Source organism: Neolamprologus brichardi, chromosome 6 (genome assembly GCF_056152115.1).
Source record: "Neolamprologus brichardi isolate AB-2024 chromosome 6, ASM5615211v1, whole genome shotgun sequence".
NCBI classification, from domain to species: domain Eukaryota; kingdom Metazoa; phylum Chordata; class Actinopteri; order Cichliformes; family Cichlidae; genus Neolamprologus; species Neolamprologus brichardi.
In genome coordinates this window covers 7,319,956-7,345,821 of record NC_142109.1, presented here as the reverse complement: position 1 = coordinate 7,345,821, position 25,866 = coordinate 7,319,956, and the positions used below count along the sequence as shown (strand labels likewise).

General features: G+C 40.8%; 1 protein-coding gene across 2 annotated transcripts in view; it reads left to right on the top strand.

Moving 5' to 3' along the window:
* LOC102797588 (zinc finger protein GLIS2-like) overlaps positions 1-4,184 on the top strand; it is a 36,624-nt gene extending 32,440 nt beyond the window's left edge. For both annotated transcript variants that reach the window (XM_006804366.3, XM_006804365.3), the window contains exon 7: positions 790-4,184. In XM_006804366.3, the coding sequence (XP_006804429.1) occupies positions 790-1,463 (674 nt within the window). In that variant the 3' untranslated portion in view covers positions 1,464-4,184. The remainder of the gene's footprint in view (positions 1-789) is intronic.
* The last annotated feature ends 21,682 nt before the right edge of the window (positions 4,185-25,866 follow it).

Here is a 25,866-nt window from a genome sequence, read left to right as displayed (position 1 = left end):
CCAAAAGCCAAAACAAAAACAGATCTGAACAATAGATCATGCTTTTTACTACTCACAGGTTGTCAAAGTGAGCCTTCAGACAGTTGTTTGAAGAAGTTTCACATTACTATGTGAATGTAATGTTGATGTTGTTGTCCATTGTTCTGTTTGGTTTCATTTCATCTCATTGATTTAACAGTAAGCATATGTTTAATTTTACATACATTACAATCTTGATTATCAATTAGAGTTTGTAAGAGAAGTGTTCAAAATGTTCATGTTGCTGAAAACACGAGAAACGGCTCCCTTCAACAAACATCCTACTGCTACCTTTATTTTCTGGGTACACACTTGCAAAAGAGATTGCAAATTTACACGATTTAACTTGCTTAAATAAAATCTACAACAAACACACACACACACACACCTCCACCTCTCAAAATACTACTCTAATAATGTAAAGAAGGAGCAAATTAAACCTTTTGAAAAAAAAAGGAATGTCCCAGTGAGGCTCTTACAAAAGGCGACATAATGGGATTTGACCATTAAAAATAAAGTATTTTATATCTTTTGTTCTTATGCAGTATTTTATTTTGTTCTTTTAAAAAGTGTCACATTGGAATAACACTTTCTTCTTTGTTCCTTTCCTTGTTAAGCAATGACACACCATGAATCTTAAGAGTTAGAAACAAACTGACAACATCCTTCTCTGGCATTGTTCTCAAATCAAATAATTTCTTTCCCCTCCATTTCTCCTTCCTTTGTCCTTCTGTCTCTGACTCATATTTGTTTGTTTCTCTTTTCTTCCAGGGGAAAAGCCTTACATCTGCCCCTATGAAGGCTGCAGCAAGCGCTACTCCAACTCTAGTGACCGCTTCAAGCACACTCGCACCCACTACGTGGACAAGCCTTATTACTGCAAGATGGCAGGCTGCCTGAAGCGCTACACAGACCCCAGCTCCCTACGCAAGCACATCAAGGCTCATGGGCACTTTGTTGCCCAAGAGCCGGGTAGTTCAAGTAGGTCAGGGACAGGGCTGTGCCTTCCTACCCACCAGAGTGCCACTGAACAGCCCTCTGTAGGCGGGACTCCTGTCATCATCCCTGGGGCTGCTGCAGCCCTTCTTGGGGGCCTTGGGACGTCCTTGCCACTCTCTGCTTTCTGCCATGCCAGAGCTCTAGGCCACCACCGGGCACCGCTCTTTTCCATGGGTGGAGGAGGAAGCATGGGATCACTCAGCCTTTCAGACTCCCCACTGTTGCGCTTTGGACTTTCAGCTGCGTCTATGTTTGGGCTGGGGGCTTTGGGAGGTCTGGGGCAGGTGGTAAGAAGGGAGCCAGAGGACGGGGAGGAATCAGAAGAAGGAGAGGACGGGGAAGTGCTGAACCTCTCTGCAGGTGTTGGGGCGAGACAAAGTGATGCTTTGTCTTGGGTGGTGGTTCCATCAAGGGCGCTACTCCTCAAACCAGCTGTTGTTAGTTAAGATGAATGTCAGCAACTCAGAGAACCAGAGAGTTTGACTTTGTGTTTTTCCAGCCTGCCATCATCATTATCACCGTGTCTCATACTAACATTTTATCAGAAATCACTGGCATCTCACAGGGATACGTGCAAGATATTCTTTGGTTTGGGCGTTAAAATGTATTAGTGTAATAGTTTAAAAAAGGTACATAACATGTGAGACTCACTCTGGATACCTTGGTGCACATTAAGATACACTGAAATGTCTTTATGTTGGCATATCATAGAAAATCCAGATAATTCTATCTACAGTCCCTCAGTGTATGCCTCCATCACTTCCTTTTGTTGATATATTGTTGCTCTTTAAAACAGGACCTTTACTTCCTCATTTGTGTTGTATTAAGGAGTTAAACCAAAGGTGTAGATCTCTGTGAAGCTGGTGGCTCCTGACAAAACACTAGTATTTAATACCCGGGCATGAAAACGTATTGGTTTTACTAACATAATGCAGTGCATATGACTGTGGAAAGCTTTTGTGGGTGTATAAGGTTATAAAAATCCCTTCCACAGTTAGAGCCATGCAACAGTTCAGCCATTCCAACCAATAATAACTAAAGACAGACTTGAGTACAGTGGTCTTGTAATGAGCAAAACTCCAGCAGGGCCTTTTTGTACTGTATTACAGTTATTTTTTACACCATACATGCATTTAGCTGTCTTAACTTTGAAAAGGTCAGTTCATCCATATTGCAAAGAAAAAAAAAAGCCAGATCCTTAATCGTAGCATGCAGATCCACTTTATATTTTTTTTTTCACATTGACCTGAGATATACTGAGTATCTCTACAGCTCTAGTTGTTATCTGGGTAATGTTAAATCATCAGTGCAAACAGTTTCTTCTGTTGAAATACTTTGTCATTAGACTCCTAAGGATAGCAATGTTGTTTGGATCATTTCCTCAACCACTATAGCTGTTTGTAGTTATTAGTAGGCTTGATAAAAAGTCTCGGGCATTTCAAATATGTTTGCTTTAACTGGTCTCTGGTTTTAAAACCCCAGATGATGAGTAAGAGAACCAAAGGTCAAAAAGTAAGTTCATATAATAGTAACTCATACAGTAATGACCACACCCACCTTCATAGTCTGTTTTACTCTAAATTAAACCACAGTTTACCAAGTTAATATCATGGTGAGACTTGAAACTGGGGCCTGAGATAATAAACCCACTAGGAAATGTTTACTCCAAAGAGAAACAAAACCACATCGCTGCACAGCTAAATAACAGAAGTTAGGGAATGTGTGTAATCTGGGTGAACCGAGCCTTCATAAACCCATCTTTTTAATTTCATCTACAGCTTGATTTCCTAAAGGATTTTTCCACAGGCAAGCTTGTGGATTAAATTTACCAAAGCTGCTAAGGAAAAACAGCTGGCACCCCGGCCTTGTGTAGTTTTTACGCTCGACAACCCCCACAGAGTGCTTCCATCGACTCAGATTGTTTCCTAGACAATAAAGATGTGAGGAAACAAGGATGTGGGGAGCAATAGGAAGTACGGTCCACACACCAAAACACACACAATTATGTAATATTAAAACATACAATATAGAGCTACCCTTGATACAGTTGATTTTATTTGAGCAAAGCCATTTACACAATATTTATGCATATAAAGAGGTAATTATGTGTTTATGGAAAAGATTTTGCACAGCAGTCTTCTTATAGATTGTACTTAAGTCAGTTTGAAATCAAAATATTTGACTCGGTCTGATCATGTAAAGGTTTCTATGGTTTCAGTTTGGTACACCAGTTGCTACGTGCAATATGTAGTCCTGGTATAGCCCCTCACCTGCTTAATTTCCAAGCCAAAAGCAAACAGAATAATTGCCTTGCCTCCAACCCCCAAAAAATATTAATTTAAAAATGCTAAATCACAAGAGGTCTTACGCTACACAGGACAATGTCAGCAGTTATCTCACTAATTTGCACATAGAAAAGTGCTCAGTGTTGCTCTCATATCTCTGCTGTTTATTTTAGCTAACAGTAAAACCTCGACTCAGACTTAGAACACAATGACGTGTGACAGATTTTATTCAACACAAAGCTATGTTGACCATGTGATTTTTCTAATCACAAGAAGAACAAACTAAAAAACAAAACGAAAAACAAACATATTGACACAAGTGAAGGTCGGAGCTCCTTCACTCGCAGATTATATTAGTTTAGTGTTTGTTGTACTAATCGTTTCAAGACAATGGTCTTAACAGGATCAGCCCTGCCTGAAGGAATAATTCTTGTGGGTAGACAAAGGTGTGTATATGGCAATAATGATTACACATTTGCTTTGAACAAATGTTGAGACATGGCATGAGTAGGAACAGAAAAAAAAGCAGTCTGTCCAGAGGCAGTGAAGGGGAAGCGTTTGACGATGGCCACACATGGCCAGTATCTGTGTTGATCTTGTATTCCTGTTTGCACATCCTCATCAGTATTTCAAAGGTGCCCCAGTAAGTGCCTTGTGTTTCAGCTAAAATATATCACTCAGTATATGGAACATATGTACTCAGCTGTAAAGTGCATATATATGCTTTTTTTTAAAAAAATTACATTTTAGGAAACGTTAAACTTTTTAAAGGCTTGACAACAGATGTGATTTGTACATCAGGACGACTGCAACACCTTTTAAACACTCCACCAATGTTTATGACTATGGCAATGACTCAGTGTCAATAAATGCATTAAAGAAGAGAGTGTGACACCATTGTGTATTTTTTGTGCTGTGATGTTTTTTGTTTTGTTACTTTACAAGTTGAAATAGAAGACTACATGGTAGAATAAAGAATTGTAATAAATTAGGGTTTTTCTTACTGTGCGTGTCCACTCTTCTCTATTTGTGTTATGCCCACTCACAGTTAGAGTTTGCCTCTGCTGTTTCATTTGTTTGCGATATATGACATCAGGTAGCTTCCTTGCATACCAGCATGAATAGAAAGCAGAAAAAAGCAGACAAACAGGTATCTTCTTCTCAATGTGAAAGAATTACCACGTGAATGTTACTGATAGCTCCTAAGTGGGTTATAATAACATGTCTCCACATCTCGGGTGACATATTAACAATAAAACGTCTCTGATGGGTGTTGCAATGGCATGCCTGTCACAGCTTTGGTTATAGTAAAGGCCCCTCTTCCCCTCCAGGTAGGTAATTGTTCGTAGGTGAGAAAGAAAATCAGTAAATATTTGACGTGTAAATACACCTTTGTAATGAAAGCCTTAGGTTTCAGCACTTGGAGAAGTAATACAGTTGTATAAACATTGTAAACGTGTAATCTTTCTCTGGACTGAAGACAGTGGATTGGTTGCAACAAGTTTTATACCTCCAATCCAAAACCTCATGGGGTGATGACACTCAATCTGCAAATGCTCACTTAGACCCCTAGTCCCCACCCTAACCCTAATTCTAACCTTGATTGGACAGACATGAACTGCCAGCCTGAGGAAATAGGACATTTAAATGCTGTGGCTGTGGTATATAACATTCACACACAAACACAAAAAAAGAAAGAGGAGGAAATGGAGGGATGGGATTCCAACCAATTACTGGCTTATTGTGGTTAATCACAGAAATGTCTGATAAAAATGTCATGGGAAAATCCCCCCAGCAGGGAAAGGTTAATTGTTGATTCTAAATGACCTGTAGGTGTTAATGTGAGTGTAAATCCTAGTCTGCTCCGAGTTAACCCTCCCCATTTTTTTAATTGAATCTATGAAAGATGCCAACAATAAAACAGTTTGATAGGCATAAAAATATTATTTCTGCACCAACAGGATATTCTCCAAAGAGCCATCACCTGAAAATCTAGTGGATCTCTGCATGATGTGGAACTGTGGAGGACAAAAGAAAAAGTGGTGTTGCTTAAAAACTACTTGCAATAGATGAATAGTATCTGAAATTAAGAAATTAAAGAAATCTACCAAATACCTTAAATGAGAAGCCTCATTAGAAATGGTCTCAGAAGGTTAGCTGTCAAGGAAGGTTAACATGGAACAAAGGCTGAGGTTGCCAAATTACAATTGGTACGCCTCTTATCAAGGAGTGAAATCAGATTTCAGAATTTTGAGTCAAACGGTCATGAACTTATGAGGCGTACAACAGTGACTGCTGCATTTCAAGCCAGTGATGTTGGGCATTTTGGCGAAATTGGATGGAACTGCGAACATATACAAACAATACAATCTTATTGGTGATGGCTTTTGCTTTGGCATGACAATGGCCCCAAACACAATGCCAATTCAGTAAACATGTAGCTGTATGGGAAAACACACAGTGGAATACTATCAGTCATGGACTGGTTTTTCCAGAGCCTGGAGCTCAAACTTATTGAAGCAGTGTGGAATCATCTGGACAGAGAACAGAACAAAAGGCAGCCAACACCCAAAGAAGAGCTTGGAATGTCCTTCAAGAAGCCTGGAAACTACTTAAAGAAGTTAGAAGAAAGCTACCTCATAGAGGTAATAAAAAAAAAGGAAATAAGTTGTAATGCTAGTGATGTTTAATGCTGTATTATAGCATGTTAGCATGCTAATATTGGTGAATTACTGACAATAACACTTACAACAGAGTAGTACCTTTTGTTTTATTATATTTTTTTCAATATTTGAATGTTAATGTTCATAGTATAACTGAATAACATCTTGATATGTTACGATAAAGATACTTAGTAAAATATAAAATTTAGCCTCATCTCTGCACACTGTCAGGCAATTTGTCAAAATGTTAGACAGACAGAACTTTTTATGTAGTTATCACACAATATAAAATCATGTAATGTATATAATAGAAAGATATAATGTCATTGCCATGTTGTTGTTATATTGTTTAAGCTATCTTATATGAAAAAAAGTGTTAAGATGTGGATTGTATTAAAATAAATATTACGGATGTCATGTAATTAATATATCCTTAGTGTTTATTTTCTTATTATATTGTTTTATGTACTTTAATAATGAAGGTTTGTAAAGCAAGGCCACTTTTGACTCATAAGCTAAGTGCTCAGCCAGACTGAAAAACAGGAAGTTAGTGTAGAGCTATACAAATATATTAATAAATACAGGAAGCCAGACAGAAAAGAGGAACTTGTACCATATAAGGAGTCTTTGTATCAAAACTGTGTGACGTGTAAAGTACCAAAATAACACCTATATATGAGACGTTTTTAAATTCTAATTCAGTTTCTGCAACTGGCTTTTGGGGCTGTGCAGGGCTCTCTCTTCCGGAAGATGATTGAATCAAAAGGTCTAAAAAGATTTAAAGGTAGGCACAAACCTGTGCAAAAAGCAAATCTGTGCATATTGGATGAATAAAAAACAATTTGGGTTAGCAAACCTGGGAAAGAGAAAACTGACTGCTTAAGTAGGAAAATTGTGAAGGAGTCCGAAACACTGCAAAAAGAAACATACGAAATCACACACACAAACAGAAAATGTATTAACCTTACTAACACTTACAAATACAAGAGAGCTCATGAAGATTAGACAGCATCTTGAGCATGTGAGTCTGTTTATCATCTTGTCCAAGTCGCTTAGTGTGAAAGGGAAAAAGTGATTAAAGCTTAAAGTAGTTTTTAGAATACTGAATTAGAAGTGCTCTTGTACAGATTGATCAAAACATTGATCACTGTAGAAAGAAAACAAAATAATTCAATAATGTGGTAATGTTTAAATTAGAGATGGCACGATACTACTTTTTTATGTCCGATACCGATATCATAAATTTGGATATCTGCCGATACCGATATGAATCCGACATAGTGTTTTTTAATTAATAAAACTGTTTTTTTAATATCTTACTGCATTTTGTATAAGTAGTAGTTTAAATTAGAGATGGACCGATCCGATATTACCTATCGGTATCGGTCCGATACTGACCCAAATTCCTGGATTGGATATCAGCGAGAAATAAAAAATGTAATCCGATCCATTAAATATAAAAAAAGCACCTCACAAAACTTGCTACATGGCATAACCTGGCTCATAACCGTAGCACGTTGCAGCAGTATGCATCACGTGATAGAGCGGCTGTGTGGAGCTTCGCTACCAAACCAGCATTTTGTCTCCGAGGAAGTTTTCCCAGAGAGAAGTAAAGCAAGTGTGTAAGTTCATCTCTGAATGTTTGTAAAGCATTCCAGCGTTAAGCTTAACAACCGATATATGGAGCGACTGCCTCTCTCCCCCTCCCTCTCCTGCTCCTACTTCAAACCTGAAACTGATCAATGATCAGCTGATAGGCTTTTCTGTCGCAAGTCCGTCTCACTTCTTTGTTTTTGGCCCACTTTGCACCAGAAAGAGGAAACCAGCGGCTGAACAACAGCAGCATGTTTAAGCTTGATAAGCTGTTGTTAGAATTTATTTATTAATACTTTCTACACCAGGATCCTTTTCTACGTAGCTGACGGCTGTAACTGTGCAGGGGCGGATCTAGCAAAGTTTAGCCAGGGGGGCCGATAGGGCATGAACAGGGAAAAGGGGGCACAAAGACATACTTTTCTTTCTTATTCTCATTTAAAATGTCAAGCTTTTAATAAATAATTATCTGACTCTTACACCCAAAGTTTTAATCTGATGTAAAATATATAGAAGTCCATTACTGTATATAGTAACTGTTATGTCTAATATACTCTAGTAAGCTATAGTACTCTTTCCTTTGGGAAGATACCATCTGTGCAGTCTGCAATTTTGTTGAAGAAAGATGTTGAATCTATTTAATTATTCTTGAAAAATAATTTATTTCTGTGCATTTTCCTCCCTGCATCAAATTAAATTTGATTACATCGATTAAGCATCATGAGGTGGGGGTGGGGGTAGTTCCCTATTTTTTTTTGCTGGGAGTTTGCAACCCTATTAGTTAGGTTGCTTAATATTTCTGCTAAGTACTCTTTAAAATACCAGAATAGGAAGGATGGAGCAGGTTTAAGTTTATTAGATTGGTATTACTGAACTATGAAATATTTTGGGCGCAGTGTATTTTTTTTACATACAGGTATAACAGAATAGCTTTAGTGTTGTTATTTATTTAAACTTGAGTATAAACTTATACAAAATGCAGCAAGATATTAAAAAAACTTTTTATTGATTAAAAAAAACACTATATCGGATTCATATCGGTATCGGCAGATATCCAAATTTATGATATCGGTATCAGTATCGGACATAAAAAAGTGGTATCGTGCCATCTCTAGTTTAAATATGCATTTCTTTTGTCATGGCAACCTCTTGAGATATGACTCAGTATGCAAATTAGTTGAATGACTGGGGACAGGAAAAGAAAAAGAGGAACTTGGGTTTCCTGTCTGACTGGATGAGTGAAGCTTGCACTGAAAGAGACACTGTGACTGTGTGTGAGAAGAAAGGCTTGGTAACATACAGGATAGTTAAATAAAGTGGTCAGGTCTGTGACTAAGTGCAGTAGTCCAAATTTGGAAAATAAATTTAGTATTTAGGGATGATAGATTGTTATAACGTCTTTAGAAAAGGCTTAATGAGAATATCAATAGTGTGCAAACTGTGTATTTAGCAGGTGAAATTATGTCAGTTGACCTCAGACTGTCAAGACGCTGAAGAATCTGAGGCCACTAAAATATGATGTGGGGAAAATGAACAGAGGGAGTGATTTAAGTCTGATTTCAGACTATGTAAGTATTAATTAAGCCAAGAGTAGGGCAAAAATTTTCTGTGATTAAGAGTCTTGGGGTTGTTGTTTTAGTGATGGGTTGATTCAAATTCAAATTCAATTTCAGATTTTATTTGTCACATACACAGTCATACACAGTACGATATGCAGTGAAATGCTTACACAACTGCTCGTGACCTAAAGAAAAAAGAAAAGGCTATGAATAAGATAGGAAATAAATATGAAAATTAAAAAGGGTAAATTTAACTAGGAAGGAATAAAATAAAATAAAATATAAAAATGAAAGTTAAAAATGAAATAACTGTACAACACAAATTAGAATGAAGGGTAAATTTAACTGGGAAAGAATAAGATAAAATATATAAATTAAAGTTGAAAATAAAATAACTGTGCAACAAAATACACAATACACAGTATAGAAATATATAAGAATGTATGAAGAAATATAAATATATATATACACAATAACAGCAGCTGTACAAGTATTAAATGGAAATGAAGAATATAATGTCCAGTGTTGTGCAATCCACATTTGTAAGTGTCTTGTGCAGTGCAAATATGCTTAAAGTGATTTAAGTGATGAAGTGAAAACAATGTCCAGAATGTTGAGTGTGTGTGTGTAAGAACTATATGTGTGGGTCAGTACTGTGTGGCGGTGTGATTGAGAGACCGTATCGCCTGCGGGAAGAAGCTCCTCCTCAGTCTCTCTGTGTTGGTCTTCAGGGAGCGGAATTGCTTTCCTGACCTCAACAGAGAGAACAGTCTGTTGTTGGGATGTCTGAGGTCCTTCACGATCTTCCTGGCCTTGGTCCAGCACCGCCTGCTGTAGATTGAGTGCAGGTCAGGGAGCTCGGAGCAGATGGTGCGCTCAGCTGATTGCACAACCCTCTGTAGAGCTCGTCTGTCCTGCATGGTGCTGTTCCCGAACCAGGTTAAGATGTTTCCCATCAGGATGCTCTCTATCGTGCACGAGTAAAAGTTTCTGAGCACCTTGGAGGGCAGTTGGAAGTCTCTCAAGCGTCTGAGGTGGTAGAGACGCTGTCGGGCCTTTTTCACCACGGTGTTGATGTGACAGGACCATGACAGGTCCTGCGTGATGTGAACTCCGAGGTATTTGAAGCTGTCCACTCTCTCCACTGGGCACTCGTTGATGACGGGGGTCTGGTAGTTCCTCTCCTGCTTAGTGCTGAAGTCCACTATCAACTCCTTTGTCTTACTGACGTTTAGAAGGAGGTTGTTCCTCTGGCACCAGTTCTCCAGATTCCTAATCTCCTTCAGGTAGGGCGTCTCGTTGTTATCAGAGATCAGGCCCACCACGACGGTGTCATCAGCAAACTTAATGATGGTGGTGGAGCTGGTAGTGGCGCACAAACAGAGACAATTGAAAGGTACAAATGTGTTGTGCATGAAACGAATTCAAACGTGCTGCAGATGTGTGTCACAAGTTGATCTGGCTGTAGCACTTGGCCAGAGGTGGCGCTGGTTGATTCGAGTCCATGTTAGTGCACAAAGTAAACTGCTCGCTTTAGTTGTGAAGCAAAAACGCTGAAACCGGAGAAATAAAACGTGCAAGGGGGACGATAACGACGACAAGAGTCTCCCGATCGTTTACTCCTGCTGTCCTGTGAACAACATCGGCGTGGTGTTAATTGTTTGCTGTTTTCGCGATCGCATCGCGCATGAGGATATCACCAGGTAAACTCGCGACATTTTTAAACATTTTGTTGTTCAACAGCATCAAGACTGACGGAGTGTGTTTGAGATAACCTCACAAGTGTCACAGATGACACATTTGGCGTGTTTTTGCTGATTTGTCGGTAGCAGCTCCTGAAACGCAATTCTGCCACACATCTGTTCGACCAACGCCAGTAGATCTAAACGCCAGTAGATCTGGAACAACGGCAGCTGACCTCACCGGCGCCATCTTTTTAGATGGCACTGTCATTCTGACAGTTAGGTTTGGGTTGGTTTCTTATTTTAATAGAGGGAGTTTTATTAATCATGGACATATCTATAACGGGGCCCTTTAAAATTGTGACAGTGCACTTAGAGAAAACCTGGCAGGTGATTTTGTTTTTTGCTTGGATGCTTGGTTTTAATATTTGGTATTTCCGCCTGATTCCCTTTGCAACAGAGAGAACAAATGTGGCCGAAGGCTGGATCTGATATGAGGCGAACAGGAGACCGGTCTAAAAAGATTTAAAGGTAGGCACAAACCTGTTCAAAGAAAAAGCAAATCTGTGCATATTGGATGAATTCTAAATTATCTGTTCGCTGAGTTGACGATCTTAAATATTAAATTGGCTCATTAGTGGTAATTTGAGGTTGAGAATGACAGTACTGAGTTAAAAGGAATATGGTATTTCATGGTAAAAGAGAAAAAGAAGTCATGTGTGTTTAGGATATTAGGTAATTGGTCATTTTTATGGGTTTGAGTCCCTATTGATCATAAGGTTGGACCTGCATCGGTCAAATAGTTCTGGTGGACTTTTGATTGTTGTTTCAAATTAATATAAAGTATTCTAGGATGGAAGTCTGGGACTTCTAACCTCTTAAGCCCCAAGCCTAACTGATCGCCTGCCTTTTGCCCCCGTATCAGGGGGCGTTGGGGCTTAAGAGGTTAAGAAGTGCACAAGCTCAGAGGTGCACAAGCTCAGAAGTGCACAAGCTCACGTGTAAAAAGACCCTCTAGGAGGATTACTCCAGGTGGCACCTGCCAAGACTTGGGGCCTTGGTTTAAAATAGCCAGTGATTGGATCACTTTGCTGTTTGGAACGGTATCTGCACTTTTTTGGGCAGCAGAGATTGGACCTCGGGCGTTGGACACTTAAAAATTCAAATAGGGTGTTTAGAATTCGGGCCAGGCCCAGTTTGGAACTGATACTGGTTAATTGATCACAAAAAGGTTGGACCTAGCGTTGGACGCTTGTTAAATTTGTCAAAATTGGTTAGGTTCTCGTGTTGAGTATGTCAGGGATCCGTCTGTTTGTTGTAAAATTGTAAGACGTCTTTGTAATATAAAATAAGTATTTTGGCATCTAAAAGAACTTTGCAATTTAACAGTGATTTGAGGCTGGAGTGTGTGTTGAAATGAAAGTGTGCATGTTGTGAAATCCTTTAATCATTGGTGATTCTATAAATATGTTGTTGTGAACCTCGCTGAATTTGTGGGTTTTTAGACACTGGCTTATGTATGCTAGAACATAATAAATAAGGTTTGGGTTTCTTTTAGTGAAATTTGAGTAACTGATTTATTTTTTGGTCTAAAGTGGATCCATTGTGCATACTGCAGATATTGTGTCGGGCCTAAAACCTGAGGCATTGTTACGACTGTTGTCGTAATTATATGTAAATATGAGTGTGCAGGTGCTCCTCAGTGATTGGTGCATCCAGGGTGGATGGATCGCACCGATTGGCTAAGGACCGGGAGGCAGCGGATAAGAAGAAACCACCAGGGACTGCCAGGTCATTCATCCTCGGCCCAACCCAACCGGCAGACCGTTCACTGTGTCACTATGTTACTATGTTGGTTAATGTAGGGGTGGATCGCCTTTTTGTTTGATCAGTTTTCTCCTGTTTTTGTTAGGCAGGGAGGAAAGTAATTGTCGTTTGAGTTAGTTCTTTTGAGTAGGTAAGTTGTGTTTATCCCTGAGATAGGCTACCTTTTGTTTGTTGCTTTGGCCTTGGGTTCACCCTGAAGTTATGATATGCTCCCTTCCTTTGTTTAACTGCACTCATTGTAAATAAATCACTGTCACAAAGTATTAAGTGTGTGACGTGCTGCTTGGGGTTGGACGGGGATGGATCACCCTTTATGTTGTGGTCTGGCCGCGCCTAGAGGGGCCATAACATAATTGGGGGCTCGTTCCGTGTCTTTTCTCGCTTTTTGGTGAGTTGGGTTGGCGTGTCTTGTTCTGGTTGGCAGTTTAATTTTTTTTGTGTGGGGGTTTGTGAGAATGGATTTTTCACTTGAAGATTTTGTGGAGGCCCCTTCATGGGAAAAAACTGACAAATGTAAGAAAGCGGACCTGCTCATTGTGGCTAACTCTTATGATGTGGGAGTGTCTTACAGTGCTCGCAAGGCAGAGTTGAAGGAAACCCTGGCTGAAAAGCTAGTGGAAAAAGCTGTGCTTCTACCACGAGGGGTGCTGAAAACAAGCCAGTGAAAGGGGCAGATGGGCACTGCATCTGAAGCGGATGCTAACGCAGCTGATGCATCAGCTGCTGGCTCGGAGGCTGATCGGATTTCTGAATCCAGTGAAGGTATGTCCACTGAGGATTTGCGCCTCACGCTCCGCATAAGAGAGGTGCAGACCCGCAACAGGGAGCTGGAAGTGCAAGCTATGCATCTATGTATCAGAGCTCTTGAGCTTGAAAAGGGCTCAGCTAATGGTTCCCCAACGTCATCAAGCACAAGTGTTTCTTCTTCTGCTAGTTTTGACATAAGTAAGCACATCAAATTGGTTCCCCCGTTTCGCGAGTCTGAGGTAGACTCCTATTTTAGTGCATTCGAGCGCATAGCCGCTGCTTTGAAGTGGCCGAAAGAGTTTTGGTCCCTCTTACTCCAATGTAAGCTTGTGGGAAAAGCCCAAGAAGTGTGTTCAAGCCTGTCTATTGAGCAGAGTTTAGATTATGAAACTCTTAAGAAAACTGTGCTGCAGGCGTATAAACTTGTCCCTGAAGCATATCTGCAGAAATTTAGGAATCTTAATAAAACTGCTAACCAGACTTTTGTTGAGTTTGCGCGAGAAAAGAATGCGTTGCTTGAGAAATGGTGTTGTTCATGTAAAGTTAAAATCGTGGAAGAGTTGAAAACTCTTATTTTGCTGGAGGATTTTAAAAAGTGTTTGCCGGAACGCATCGTGACTTACTTAAACGAACAAAAGGTGTCGTCTCTCACTAACGTGGCACTCCTGGCTGACGAGTTTGTTTTAACGCACAAAAGTGTGTTCTGTGGACAGAATTCGTTTCAGGAAAATTTCTCTGAATGAAAAAGGTCACCAAAAGCAGTGCGTAAAAATGTATCAGCGTTCATTGCTGAATCAAACGGTCGAGAATGTTTTTATTGTCACAACTCAGGACATTTGATTGCTGCGTGTCCAGTATTAAAAAGAAAAGAAGCGAGGGGCACTAAATTCCCCACAGGCGTAGGTTTGATTAAAACCGCTTGCTCGCCAAAGGTGCGCATGGAGGCTGAACAAAACCCGAAAACTGACATTGATCCGCAGTTTCTACCATTTGTGTCACGCGACTTTGTTTCGTTGACGGGTGAAGAAAATGATAAAGTGCCAGTCACGATTCTTAGAGATATGGGTGCGTACCACTCATTTCTACTAGAGTCTGTGCTGCCTTTGTCTGAAAAAACATCCTGTGGTTCCGACATACTAGTGTGGGGAATAAAAATGAGTGTCACCAAAGCCCCTCTGCATATGGTACACCTGCATTCGCCGTTAGTGTCGGGCTACGTTAAAGTCACCGTGCGCCAGCGATTACCAATCGAAGGAGTTTCCTTCATTCTTGGTAATGATCTAGCTAGTGGGCATGTTTTTCCCCCGCCAGAAGTTGTTGATGTTCCTGCCCTTGCTGCTGACTCAGGCTCCCCTGCTTCAGAGGTGTTTCCTGTGTGCGCAATTACTTGTGCGCAGGCTCGTAAAATGGGTGAGATTGTGGATTTGTCGGGGTCGTTTATGGCTACACTTGATGAAGACGACTCTTTCGTGTCACCCATTGTAAAAATCTCCACATGTGATGTTCCTGAAATGATTCCTGAGGACATTAATCAGAGCTTGAATATGACCAGAGAAATGTTGATCAAAGCACAGCAGGGTGATCCTTCACTGGTGCCTTGTTTGTCCTCTGTTGTGGACAGAGAGGGATCTAAAGCGCCAGTAAAATATTTCCTTGAGAACGGTGTGCTGTTGCAATCTTGGTCTCCTGACTCAACTGATTTACATAGGGTAAATCAGGTTCTGGTGCCAAAGGAATATAGACTCCAGATTCTCAGTCTCGTGCATGATGCAAGCTTAGCTGGACATCTTGGGGTCAAAAAGACGTATCACCGTGTACTAGGTAACTTCTTTTGGCCTAGACTAAAATCGGATGTGGTGAAATATTGTCACTCATGTCAGACATGCCAGGTAGTGGGAAAGCCAAATAAACCGATTCCGCCAGCGCCTCTTCACCCGATTCCAGCGCTGGGTGAGCCGTTTGAGAGAGTTCTGTTGGACTGTGTGGGCCCGTTGCCAAAAACGAAATCAGGCCACCAGTACATATTAACGGTAATGTGCGCTGCCACTCGTTTTCCAGAGGCAATTCCATTACGTATATTAAAGGCAAAGAACGTTGTGAAAGCCCTCACAAAATTCTTTTCAACTTTTGGGTTACCCAGAGTTGTTCAAACTGATCAGGGAACAAACTTTATGTCAAAGGTGTTTGCCCAGGTTTTGAAGGAGTTAAAAATTAAACATCAAACGTCCAGCCCTTATCACCCAGAGAGTCAAGGTGCACTGGATTTCATCAAACCCTAAAAACCATGTTGCGCAAATACTGCCTTTAATCAGGTAAAGACAGGAATGAGGGACTTCCACTTTTGCTTTTTGCTGTTAGAGAAACCACTCAGGAATCCCTTGGATTTAGTCCGGCTGACTTAGTTTTTGGACACACTGTGCGCGGTCCCCTGCGACTGCTTAAAGAAAAGTGGTTATCTGAGTCGCATCAAGCCGAACATAATGTGTTAGATTATGTTTGCAGTTTTAGAGAGCGTCTTTTCCGTGCATGTCAGTTGGCCCGTGAAAATTTGGAACAAACTCAAGGCAACATGAAAGCCCGGTATGACAAAAAGACAGTGGTCCGACATTTTGCTCCTGGTGAAAAAGTTCTGGTGTTGCTTCCTTTAGTTGGGTCTAGCCTCCATGCTCAGTTTTCCGGTCCCTATGAGGTGGACAAAAATATAAGTGACACTAGCTATGCAGTAAAAACTCCTGATCGAAAGAGAAAACTGAGGGTTTGCCACGTTAACATGCTTAAACGCTATGTTTCCAGAGAGGACACGGCAGCTGAAGAAACCTCTCCCATAGCGCCTGTCTCTGGTTGTGTCCAAATTCATGGGCTGCATCCTCCTGAGGACCCGGCCTTCGCGGTCTACGTGGGCCGGGTCCTCAGAAGGTCGGGTAGGCCGGAAGTAAACGGCTGGGGAAATTGGACGGTTTAGCCATCTGATTAGCGTCACCGCTGTCTCGGTGGAGTTTAATAAACCGTCTGCTCCTTGCTATCTAAAATATAACAGGACACTGGCATAAATTCTCGACTGTCTCACGCTTCTATTTAATCAGTTTTCTGTTTGACGTTTATTCAGCTGTGTGAAAATCCCAGAGGAACCCATCCAGGGGATTAATAAAGTTTTATTTGATCTAATCTAATCTAATAACTTTAATCTCAGCCAAACCGATTTACTCACGAACAAATAAAACACCGCAAAAAGCCCAACAATAACATTTTTAGGTTGTCTAAGTGACTTATATATTACGTTTAATCTGAGTAGCGAAACTCCGCGGTGATCTGAAAATGATGTGCCGGGGGTTGTGCCGCTCTCGGCGGCTTCAGTGACCCTCGAGCTCCTGGCTTGCTATCGAGCTGGTGGGTAGCAGATGCTCTGAAAACGTCGAAGCACTTTTGCAAATATGCGATATCTTGATAAACCGAGCAGATATTTGATGTTTACACAGCTACTTTCTCGCTTGAAAATATGTTAAAAGTTTATTTTGTGAACCAGAAAGATTAGTAAGAGTAATTTTAAAATGTAGTAGCGGCCGCCATTATTGGAAACTGGAGTTTGGCTGGGCCGCGCTATGAATTCTGGGATATGGTAGGCCACGAAGGACACACCTGACCCATCCTTCAAATTCGGGGAAAAGGAGGACGCATTTGTCGGCTGCATGTTTTGCAAGATGATGACTTGATTGAGAAGAGCAGTTGTATGCCTGTGGCCCGTTTGCGAAACTCAGAAGCGTTAGAGAACTTAGAATCTTTTCTGTCGTATCTGTCAGATTCCACCCGCAAAGATATCCTTGATCTGATTGAAGCTAATTTGCTGCTTTTCTCTGACCATCCTCAGCAGACGTCTGCGCTCTTTCATGATATCGTTGTGGAAGTTGATAAGCCAATAAAACAACATGCTTATAGAGTAAATCCAACCAAGCGGATTTTAATGCAACAAGAAGTTGAATACCTGGTTAAACATGGGTTAGCTGAGCCCAGTAACAGTGCGTGGAGTTCACCCTGTATTTTGGTGCCTAAACCAGATAACACCCCACGTTTCTGTACCGATTTCAGAAAGGTTAATGCAGTCACAAAACCTGATTCTTTTCCTCTCCCCAGAATGGAGGACTGCATTGATTGTGTCGGCTCAGCTACATTCGTCACTAAATTAGACCTGTTATAAGGGTATTGGCAAGTCCCGTTAACCCCCAGAGCTTCTGAAGTCTCCGCGTTTGTAACTCCAGATCATTTCCTCCAATACACTGTAATGCCCTTCGGGTTGCGAAACGCACCTGCAACATTTCAACGGCTGAAGCAGAAGGTATTGTTTGGAGTGAAAAACTGTGAGGCATACTTGGATGACATTGTCATTTATTCTCCGACGTGGTCAGAACATCTGGAAACGCTCTCTGAGGTGTTCAGACGTTTTTGTGAATCTTCTCTCACATTAAACCTCTCTAAGTGTGAGTTTGGTAAAGCCACCATTACTTATTTGGGGAAACTGGTCGGACAGGGGCAAGTGTGCCCTGTGGCTGCGAAAGTACAGGCCATTGTTGATTTTCCTGTCCCGCAGACAAAACAAGCTCTGTGTCATTTTTTAGGAATGGCCGGTTTTTATCAAGGGTTTTTATTTGGTCTCCAGCGTGTCAGGTGGCATTTGAGTCTGCAAAAGCATTGTTGTGCAGTGCACCAGTGCTAACTGCGCCAAATTTTGAGCGCCCTTTTAAACTAGAGGTTGATGCCAGCTCGTGTGGCGCAGGCGCTGTTCTTTTACAGGAAGATGGTCACGGCGTAGATCATCCCGCCTGTTACTTTTCAAAAAAGTTTAACAGACACCAGGCCCATTATAGCACCATTGAAAAAGAGGAGCTTGCCTTACTCCTTGCTTTACAGCACTTTAAGGTCTACGTCGGGTCAAGTGTGCTGCCTGTGCAGGTGTTTACCGATCACAACCCACTAGTGTTTCTTTCCCAAATGCGCAACTCCAACCAAAGACTTATGCGCTGGTCCTTGTTATTGCAAGATTTTAACTTGGAGATCAATTACAAGAAAGGGAAAGAGAATGTGTTGGCTGATACTTTGTCTAGAGCACTTTCTCCTTGAATTAAACATTTTGGGGGTAATGTTAATTCTTGGGAAAGGGGGTGTTACGACTGTTGTCGTAATTAATTATTAATTAAATTTGAGTGTGCAGGTGCTCCTCCGTGATTGGTGCATCCAGGGTGGATGGATCACACCGATTGGCTAAGGACCGGGAGGCAGCGGATAAGAAGAAACCGCCAGGGACTGCCAGGTCATTCATCCTCGGCCCAACCCAACCGGCAGACCATTCACTGTGTCACTATGTTGGTTAATGTAAGAGCATGTAGGGGTGGACCGCCTTTTTGTTTGATCAGTTTTCTCCTGTTTTTGTTAGGCAGGGAGGAAAGTGATTGTCGTTTGAGTTAGTTCTTTTGAGTAGGTAAGCTGTGTTTATCCCTGAGATAGGCTACCTTTTGTTTGTTGCTTTGGCCTTGGGTTCACCCTGAAGTTATGATATGCTCCCTTCCTTTGTTTAACTGCACTCATTGTAAATGAATCACTGTCACAAAGTATTAAGTGTGTGACGTGCTGCTTTGGGGTTGGACGGGGATGGATCACCCTTTATGTTGTGGTCTGGCCGCGCCTAGACGGGCCATAACAGGCATTGAAAACAAATATCTCTGTTTAAATAGCAAGTTTAACTAGGCAAGGATTTCAGTAATAAATGCTGGTGTGATTTATTTTTTGATTTTGGTGTGTAATGTGAGAATTTATTAGAGGTTTTAATAGTTTTTCTTTCAGTTTGAGGTCGTATACGCACTTAACAGGGTGCGGTCTACTTCCTCTTTCTGATTCTAAACAGCATGCTTGATGAAAATAGTCAATCACAAGCATGTTTTGGGTGATTCTAAGTGTGTGAAAGTTGTGGGTACTGGATTTGAGTGATTCTGTGTGATTTGTAGAAAATAATAAATAAGTAATAATAACACTACGTGGGTTCATAGCAGAGTGCGTGAAAAGAGGAAGTCTGAGAGAAAAGTGTGTGTGTGAGACGACAAAATTCAGGGAAGCCTGTAAAATGCTGATGAAAGTATTGTGTGAAGGATGCTAAAAAACTGAGCTAAAGAGATGATATAAAGTGATATGTGTGGGAAAAAACAAAAAACTGTTAATTGTCTTGACGTCTGAAAGAGCCCTGCTAAGCACGGTGAAGATTTTGATGTGAATGCTTGCAAAGGCAAAGAGCGTAGTATACTTAAGTGTGTGTGTGTGTAATAAGAGTGCATTCTTTTTATATCAACATTTAGCAGAATTACAGAGGGTTTATAGACTGTAAATACAAAAAGAGTTTGATTAGCCTGTAGAAACAGGAAAGAGAGAAACAGATTAAAATATGAGTGTGTGTGGCTGTGTGTGTCTGGCAGGAACATGCTTGTATGCCCATAAAAGGAAACTGGCTGGTGTGTGAAGTGGGCACCCAGAGAGAGAGAGAGGCGAGTTAAAATCTAGGTAGATGAAGAGAATGGATGTCTTAAGAAAAGTAATGAAAATGATATTAATTAAATGTTTTAGTGTGTCAATACAGGTGGACTCTTCTCAACCTGAAAACATGAGTACAGCAGCAAAATGATAGATTAACAGAATTGGGATGAAAACAGGCCAGGCTTTGGCTTAAAATTTTACAGCTTGACCTCTCATTCTGTCCCCATCCTGAGAAGAAGCTTAAAGGACAGTCAATCTCCTGATGAAGACAGAAGACAGACAGAACACCGTGCACTTGAAGAATTAACAGCAGGCAATAGACAGTGCAACTGACCTAAAACACTGAAGGGTCAAGCAGCAGCATGTAAGAAAACACTTGATGGAACATGAGTTTTGAATGACAAGCTGGAAACTTGACAAGTGACATGACTGTTTGAAGGCACTGGACGCGATATTTGCCATGCTGGGAGTTAACCTACAAAAAAGACTGAAAAGATCAACAGAGAAGAAACAGAGAAGAAGAAACAGCTGAGTTGGGCTTGTGTTTGCTGGAGATTTGAAGGCCACACAGGACACTGTGAGAAGAGGGACAAGGACCAGTCAGAGGTCAAGCCGGACGAGGTCGAGTGAGAGTGTACAGGATATAATTGGATTGAAAATGGAGGCTGAACTGGTGGAGGTTTAGAAATGTCCAGAGCATCATAACAGCAAAAAAAAAAAAAAAAAAGGAGAGAGAGAAAGAAATACATAAGCTACTAGTTACATGAATGAATAGAAAACACACATACACAAATTGTTACATGTGAAATTATTTTTGGAGAGAATCAGAAGTGAGATAGTTTGAATCCACAGCTCAGTGTAAAGATGCATGAATTAAACCTGATTACAAAAATACATATGCAATGAAGAAGCAGCTTACACTCAAGATTAATATGAACATATAACATAAACGCAATAAAGACACGCTTACACCTATGAATGTGAATACATGACATAAATTGCCGTTTTTGGCCTGAGAGAGAGAAGTGTGTTGTTCAAGCAGTGATGATAATAATGAAAATGTCTTAGTTTTGTCACTTTTAGGTGCAAAGCAGACCTGGATCAATTTTCCACATGCAGCAGTCGGAAGAAAGTTATAGGTTAACATCACTGGAAACGTTCAAGTTTCTGGTTGAATTATTTACAGCGCCATGTGTCACTGAACCTGACAAGCGAGCTCTCACTCCTGGCACTCCTGAAGACAAGGAAGAGCAATAACAAAGAGCAATAACATGGCAGTTAAAGAGAGACAGTGGAGAATGCAGGACAAAGCGTTCAGGACAATTTATATTGTACGTTCGTACAATATAAATATTATATTGTACGAACATGATAATTATATTGTAATAATGTGATATTATGTTGTTCAAACGTGAAAAGTATTTTGTACAAACATGATAGTATATTGTACAAACAGGAAAAGTATCTTGTTAGAACAATAAACCTTTCACGTTATAACGTGATACACTTCTATTTTTCTTTTGCCTGGGTGGCAGCTCTACGCTTCCGTACCATATACAAACAATACAATCTTATTGGTGATGGCTTTTGCTTTGGCATGACAATGGCCCCAAACACAATGCCAATTCAGTAAACATGTAGCTGTATGGGAAAACACACAGTGGAATACTACCAGTCATGGACCGGCTTCTCCAGAGCCTGGAGCTCAAACTTATTGAAGCAGTGTGGAATCATCTGGACAGAGAACAGAACAAAAGGCAGCCAACACCCAAAGAAGAGCTTGGAATGTCCTTCAAGAAGCCTGGAAACTACTTAAAGAAGTTAGAAGAAAGCTACCTCATAGAATTCAGGCTGTTTTGAAGAAGGTCAGTGCATTTATTAACAGTGACTCAATGTGCAACACTGAAGGTCAACATTAGTGATGGTTCCAGTCTCCTCAAGGCAGGATTATTTTCAGATTCACACAGATTCTCCAAGACTAAAAGTTCACCGCTCTCCAGCAAAGGTTTCTCTAGAAGAATTTGCACACAAGGAAAAGCCAGGTAAGTTCCTCTCTCACAGGTAGCACAATCTCAAAAGTTGGGAGCCAGACTCCATCAACTGTAGCAATTCAACAATCCAGGGAAGACTGAAGGTCTGGCACTACCTTAAGTAGCGGTCACAAACAAGGACATTGGGGACAGGTGTGTGATTACTCCAGGTGTGTGGAGGTAGAAGGTGAGGAGAGTCCTGCTTCTGCACAAAACCCAGACCAATAAACACACAATATAATGGGGAAAAAAAGTAGTGAGCTGACCGGAGAGGACAGAAGGACCAGGATAGCCTTTTTCTGTATGTTTCTACGTTTTGATTAAATGCTGCACCTGTTTTCCATTTTCCAAACAAAATTGAAAGAAGTGATGGGTGGCTCAAACCTTTTGCAAGATATTTCATAATGTCTGCAGATACCTAGTTCTGTGGTCTAAAGCATAAATGCATCTTCCAAACTTAAAGTGTGTTGAATAAGAAAAGGCGTATATGTTCGGTCAGCTTAGTGAACTAAACAGAGCAGTTTGAACTTTGGACTTTTATGTCATTGTTTCTGATTTAGTCAGAGCACTGAGGTAAATATAATGAATAGAAAAGATTAATCCTTTAATCGTCTGCCCGGCCGGCTCCACAAGGCAAAATGTGTTTTGTGTACATTCTCCTCTCTCCTCCCCGCCAGGGCAGAGGTCACTGCAGGCTCCCGCCCTTGGCACACACACCTGCATCTCGTCAGGCTCTAATTATGAGTTGGACTCTTAAGGCCAGGATGCAGACAGCCTCACCGCTGGATGATTGTGCTAGACACGTCAGTAAACCTCAGCCTGGTATCCTTAAGCGTTGTGGACCTGCTGTGATCTCTGTGTAACCCTCTTTTCTCCTGTGCACAGTTTCCCCGGACCCGTGACCAACCTGTTGTTTGAACCGTTGTAAAGAAGAAGAGCTAGCGTGTATGTGACTCCTATCCCGGACTTCCCTTTCAGACCCAGGACTCCCGCTCCCCTCACTGTATATATCTGCACCCGGTGACTGTGTGAATAAACGTTGTTTTCCCCTGAACTCTGCTCTGCGCCTGAGTCCTACCACACCGCATGACAACTTTGACCTAATCACTAACATAAGCACGTTAATATCCTCAATGCTTACAAGTGAAAGGAAATAAGTTGTAATGCTAGTGATGTTTAATGCTTTATTATAGCATGTTAGCATGCTAATATTGGTGAATTACTAACAATAACACTTACAACAGAGTAGTACCTTTTGTTTTATTTATTTTTTTCAATATTTGAATGTTAATGTTCATAGTATAACTGAATAAAATCTTGATATGTTACGATAAAGACACTAAGTAAAATATAAAATTTAGCCTCATCTCTGCACACTGTCAGGCAATTTGTAAAAATGTTAGACAGACAGAACTTTTTATGTAGTTATCACACAATATAAAAATCATATAATGTATATAATAGAAAGATATAGCTACCCTAATGTCATTTCCATGTTGTTGTTATATTGTTTAAGCTAGCTTATATGAAAAAAAGTGTTATGATGTGGATTGTATTAAAATAAATATTACAGATTAAAACTATGTTTAGGGTGTCGCGGATAAATACAACAAAATAAAACTAGTACCGGTAGGGGAGACCGGGGATAGTTGTAACGTGGGTCAGTTGTAACACTTCCAATTTCTCCAATCAGGGCTAAGTTTCAAATGATGTGACTCATTCTGTGCATGCCCAACTCAGTTCTGCTATCACATGTGAAAAATCAGCACATTTTGTCAAACACAGACAATTTAACACGAAAAAAAGTAATTTGTATGCCAAAAAGTAAGTTTTTCTACTTTATTTCAATTTCTAATAGCATTATCTGCTTTGCAGTTAAACTCATCAAACTTAAATTATGTTATTTGTATGTCTATGGGGATATATTCTGTGTAGGTCTTTAGTGCTAATGTTTTAGCCGTTGGCTGTAATGTTAGCTAGTTCATGGCTATAGGAGTCTGGGTCAGTTGTAACAGCAACAGTCTGGGTTAGTTGTAACAATAATGCAGATGTTACAACTTACCACACTATTACTTTAACTTATATTAAACAAGTTGGGGCAACGACATCAGCAGAGAGAGGTTCACTGGTCGCTTTTGTATATGCGGTTAATGCCATTGGCAACACAATTCCACCACTGTTTGTGTTCCCACACATACATTATGCAGACCACTGTGTAAGAGATGGACCAGTAGGAAGTATTGGTAGTGGAAATAAATCAGGATGGGTGCAAGAAACAGATTTCCTCATCTTTCTGAAGCACTTTGCAAACCACACCAAGGACAGCCATGATAAAAAGTAATGGAATTGCAATGCTGGTGAACAACTACATTTTTTCAGCTTCATTGTTATGTTCAAAATTGGTGCAAGAGTTGTAGGTTATAATGCCCACTGAGGCAATGAGGCCAAACTCAAGGAAGACCAACCAAAATTAATGAAATATTCAGTTGCAGAAAATTCCATAATTTGTCTTTTTTGGGGGGTTGGAATATGTTCAAAAGCTAGATTTCTGCATTCTGTCACACACACACACATAGCTACATCACCTTGAATCACCTTGCTGTTGAATTGTGCTATACAAATAAACTTGCCTTGCCTTGCCTTGCCTTGCCTACATAAATGGCTCTAAGTGCATTCATGTGTTGAATAAACGAAGATTACATGTTAATGTTTTGTTAGTACCCTTATTTCATTGTGTTACATTTCACCCCAGGATATGTTACAACTAACCCAGAATATGGGGTTAATTGTAACATTTCACTCTTTGTGTTTGAGGCCATATCATGCAATTGGTAATTGTGCTGCAGAGAAAATAGCTGCACTATTTAATAGCCGAGACATGTAAATACTTTGCATTACATTTTGAATCCACTACCTTAAAAGAGCTCTAATTTACAGACAGAAATGTCAAAAATGTTACAACTATCCCCGGTCTCCCCTACTGAAAAAAGAAGATTATTCTTATTTATTTATTCGTACAGGGAGAAATTGTTAGGAACCACAGCACCTCAGCCGTTAAAAGGCACTTGACAGTGCCGGTGTAGAGTGCCGAGAGGAGAACTGTGCGTAAAAGTTGTCAATACTCGGCTGACTCCTTCAATATTAAAAAGAATGCGTCTCCTCCCATGCGCACAATTTTTGTGGTTAAGACCCCTCCTACTCCCATAGACATCCATATTAATACCATAAAAAACCACATGCAGTAAATTTTCAGATTACAGTTAACTTGAGTGGAAAGATGAGCTGGTTCTAATTAGGGGAAAATTACAAACTGTCAGGGTGGGTGTAGAAAAGAGGACTGTATGCAGGACTCCTTTGGGAGAAGACAGTGGATTTATTTAGTGCAGTAAAGGTGCAACAGATATATATATATATATATATATATATAGTGATGGCTGCCCAGGTGTGGTCTCCTCCTTTTCCTCCTAGCAGTGCTCGTGGCCGTAGTGACTCCTTCCAAACAGTTATCCCAAGTGGCGGTCCAGCTCCCGTGACCTCTCTCTCCGTTTCCCTCCTGGTGGTAAACACACAAACACACACGGAGTAACTAAACAATCTTCAGATCAACATAACTGCCACAAAAACCATCCGCGCTGCTCTACCGTGCTTCACACAATGATCCAGCGCAGACCGAAGCTCGATCGCCCTGTTAAGAAGGCAGCCCGGGAGATGGCGCATAATTGGCTACAGCAGGTCGGCTCCGATCGACAACAGGTGCGGCCAGTCTCTGCGCGGGAACACTCTCGGGAATGCTCGTCACCGCTCGGAGGTAAACAATCCCGTCCCGAAAGAGAGAGAGAGAGAGAGAGAGGGAGAGGGGAAGGGAGCGACATGCACACAATAACACATGGGCAGGCAGCCAGGCGAGGGCTGTCGGACCATGACAGAAACTATAATTCCCCCCCCCCGTG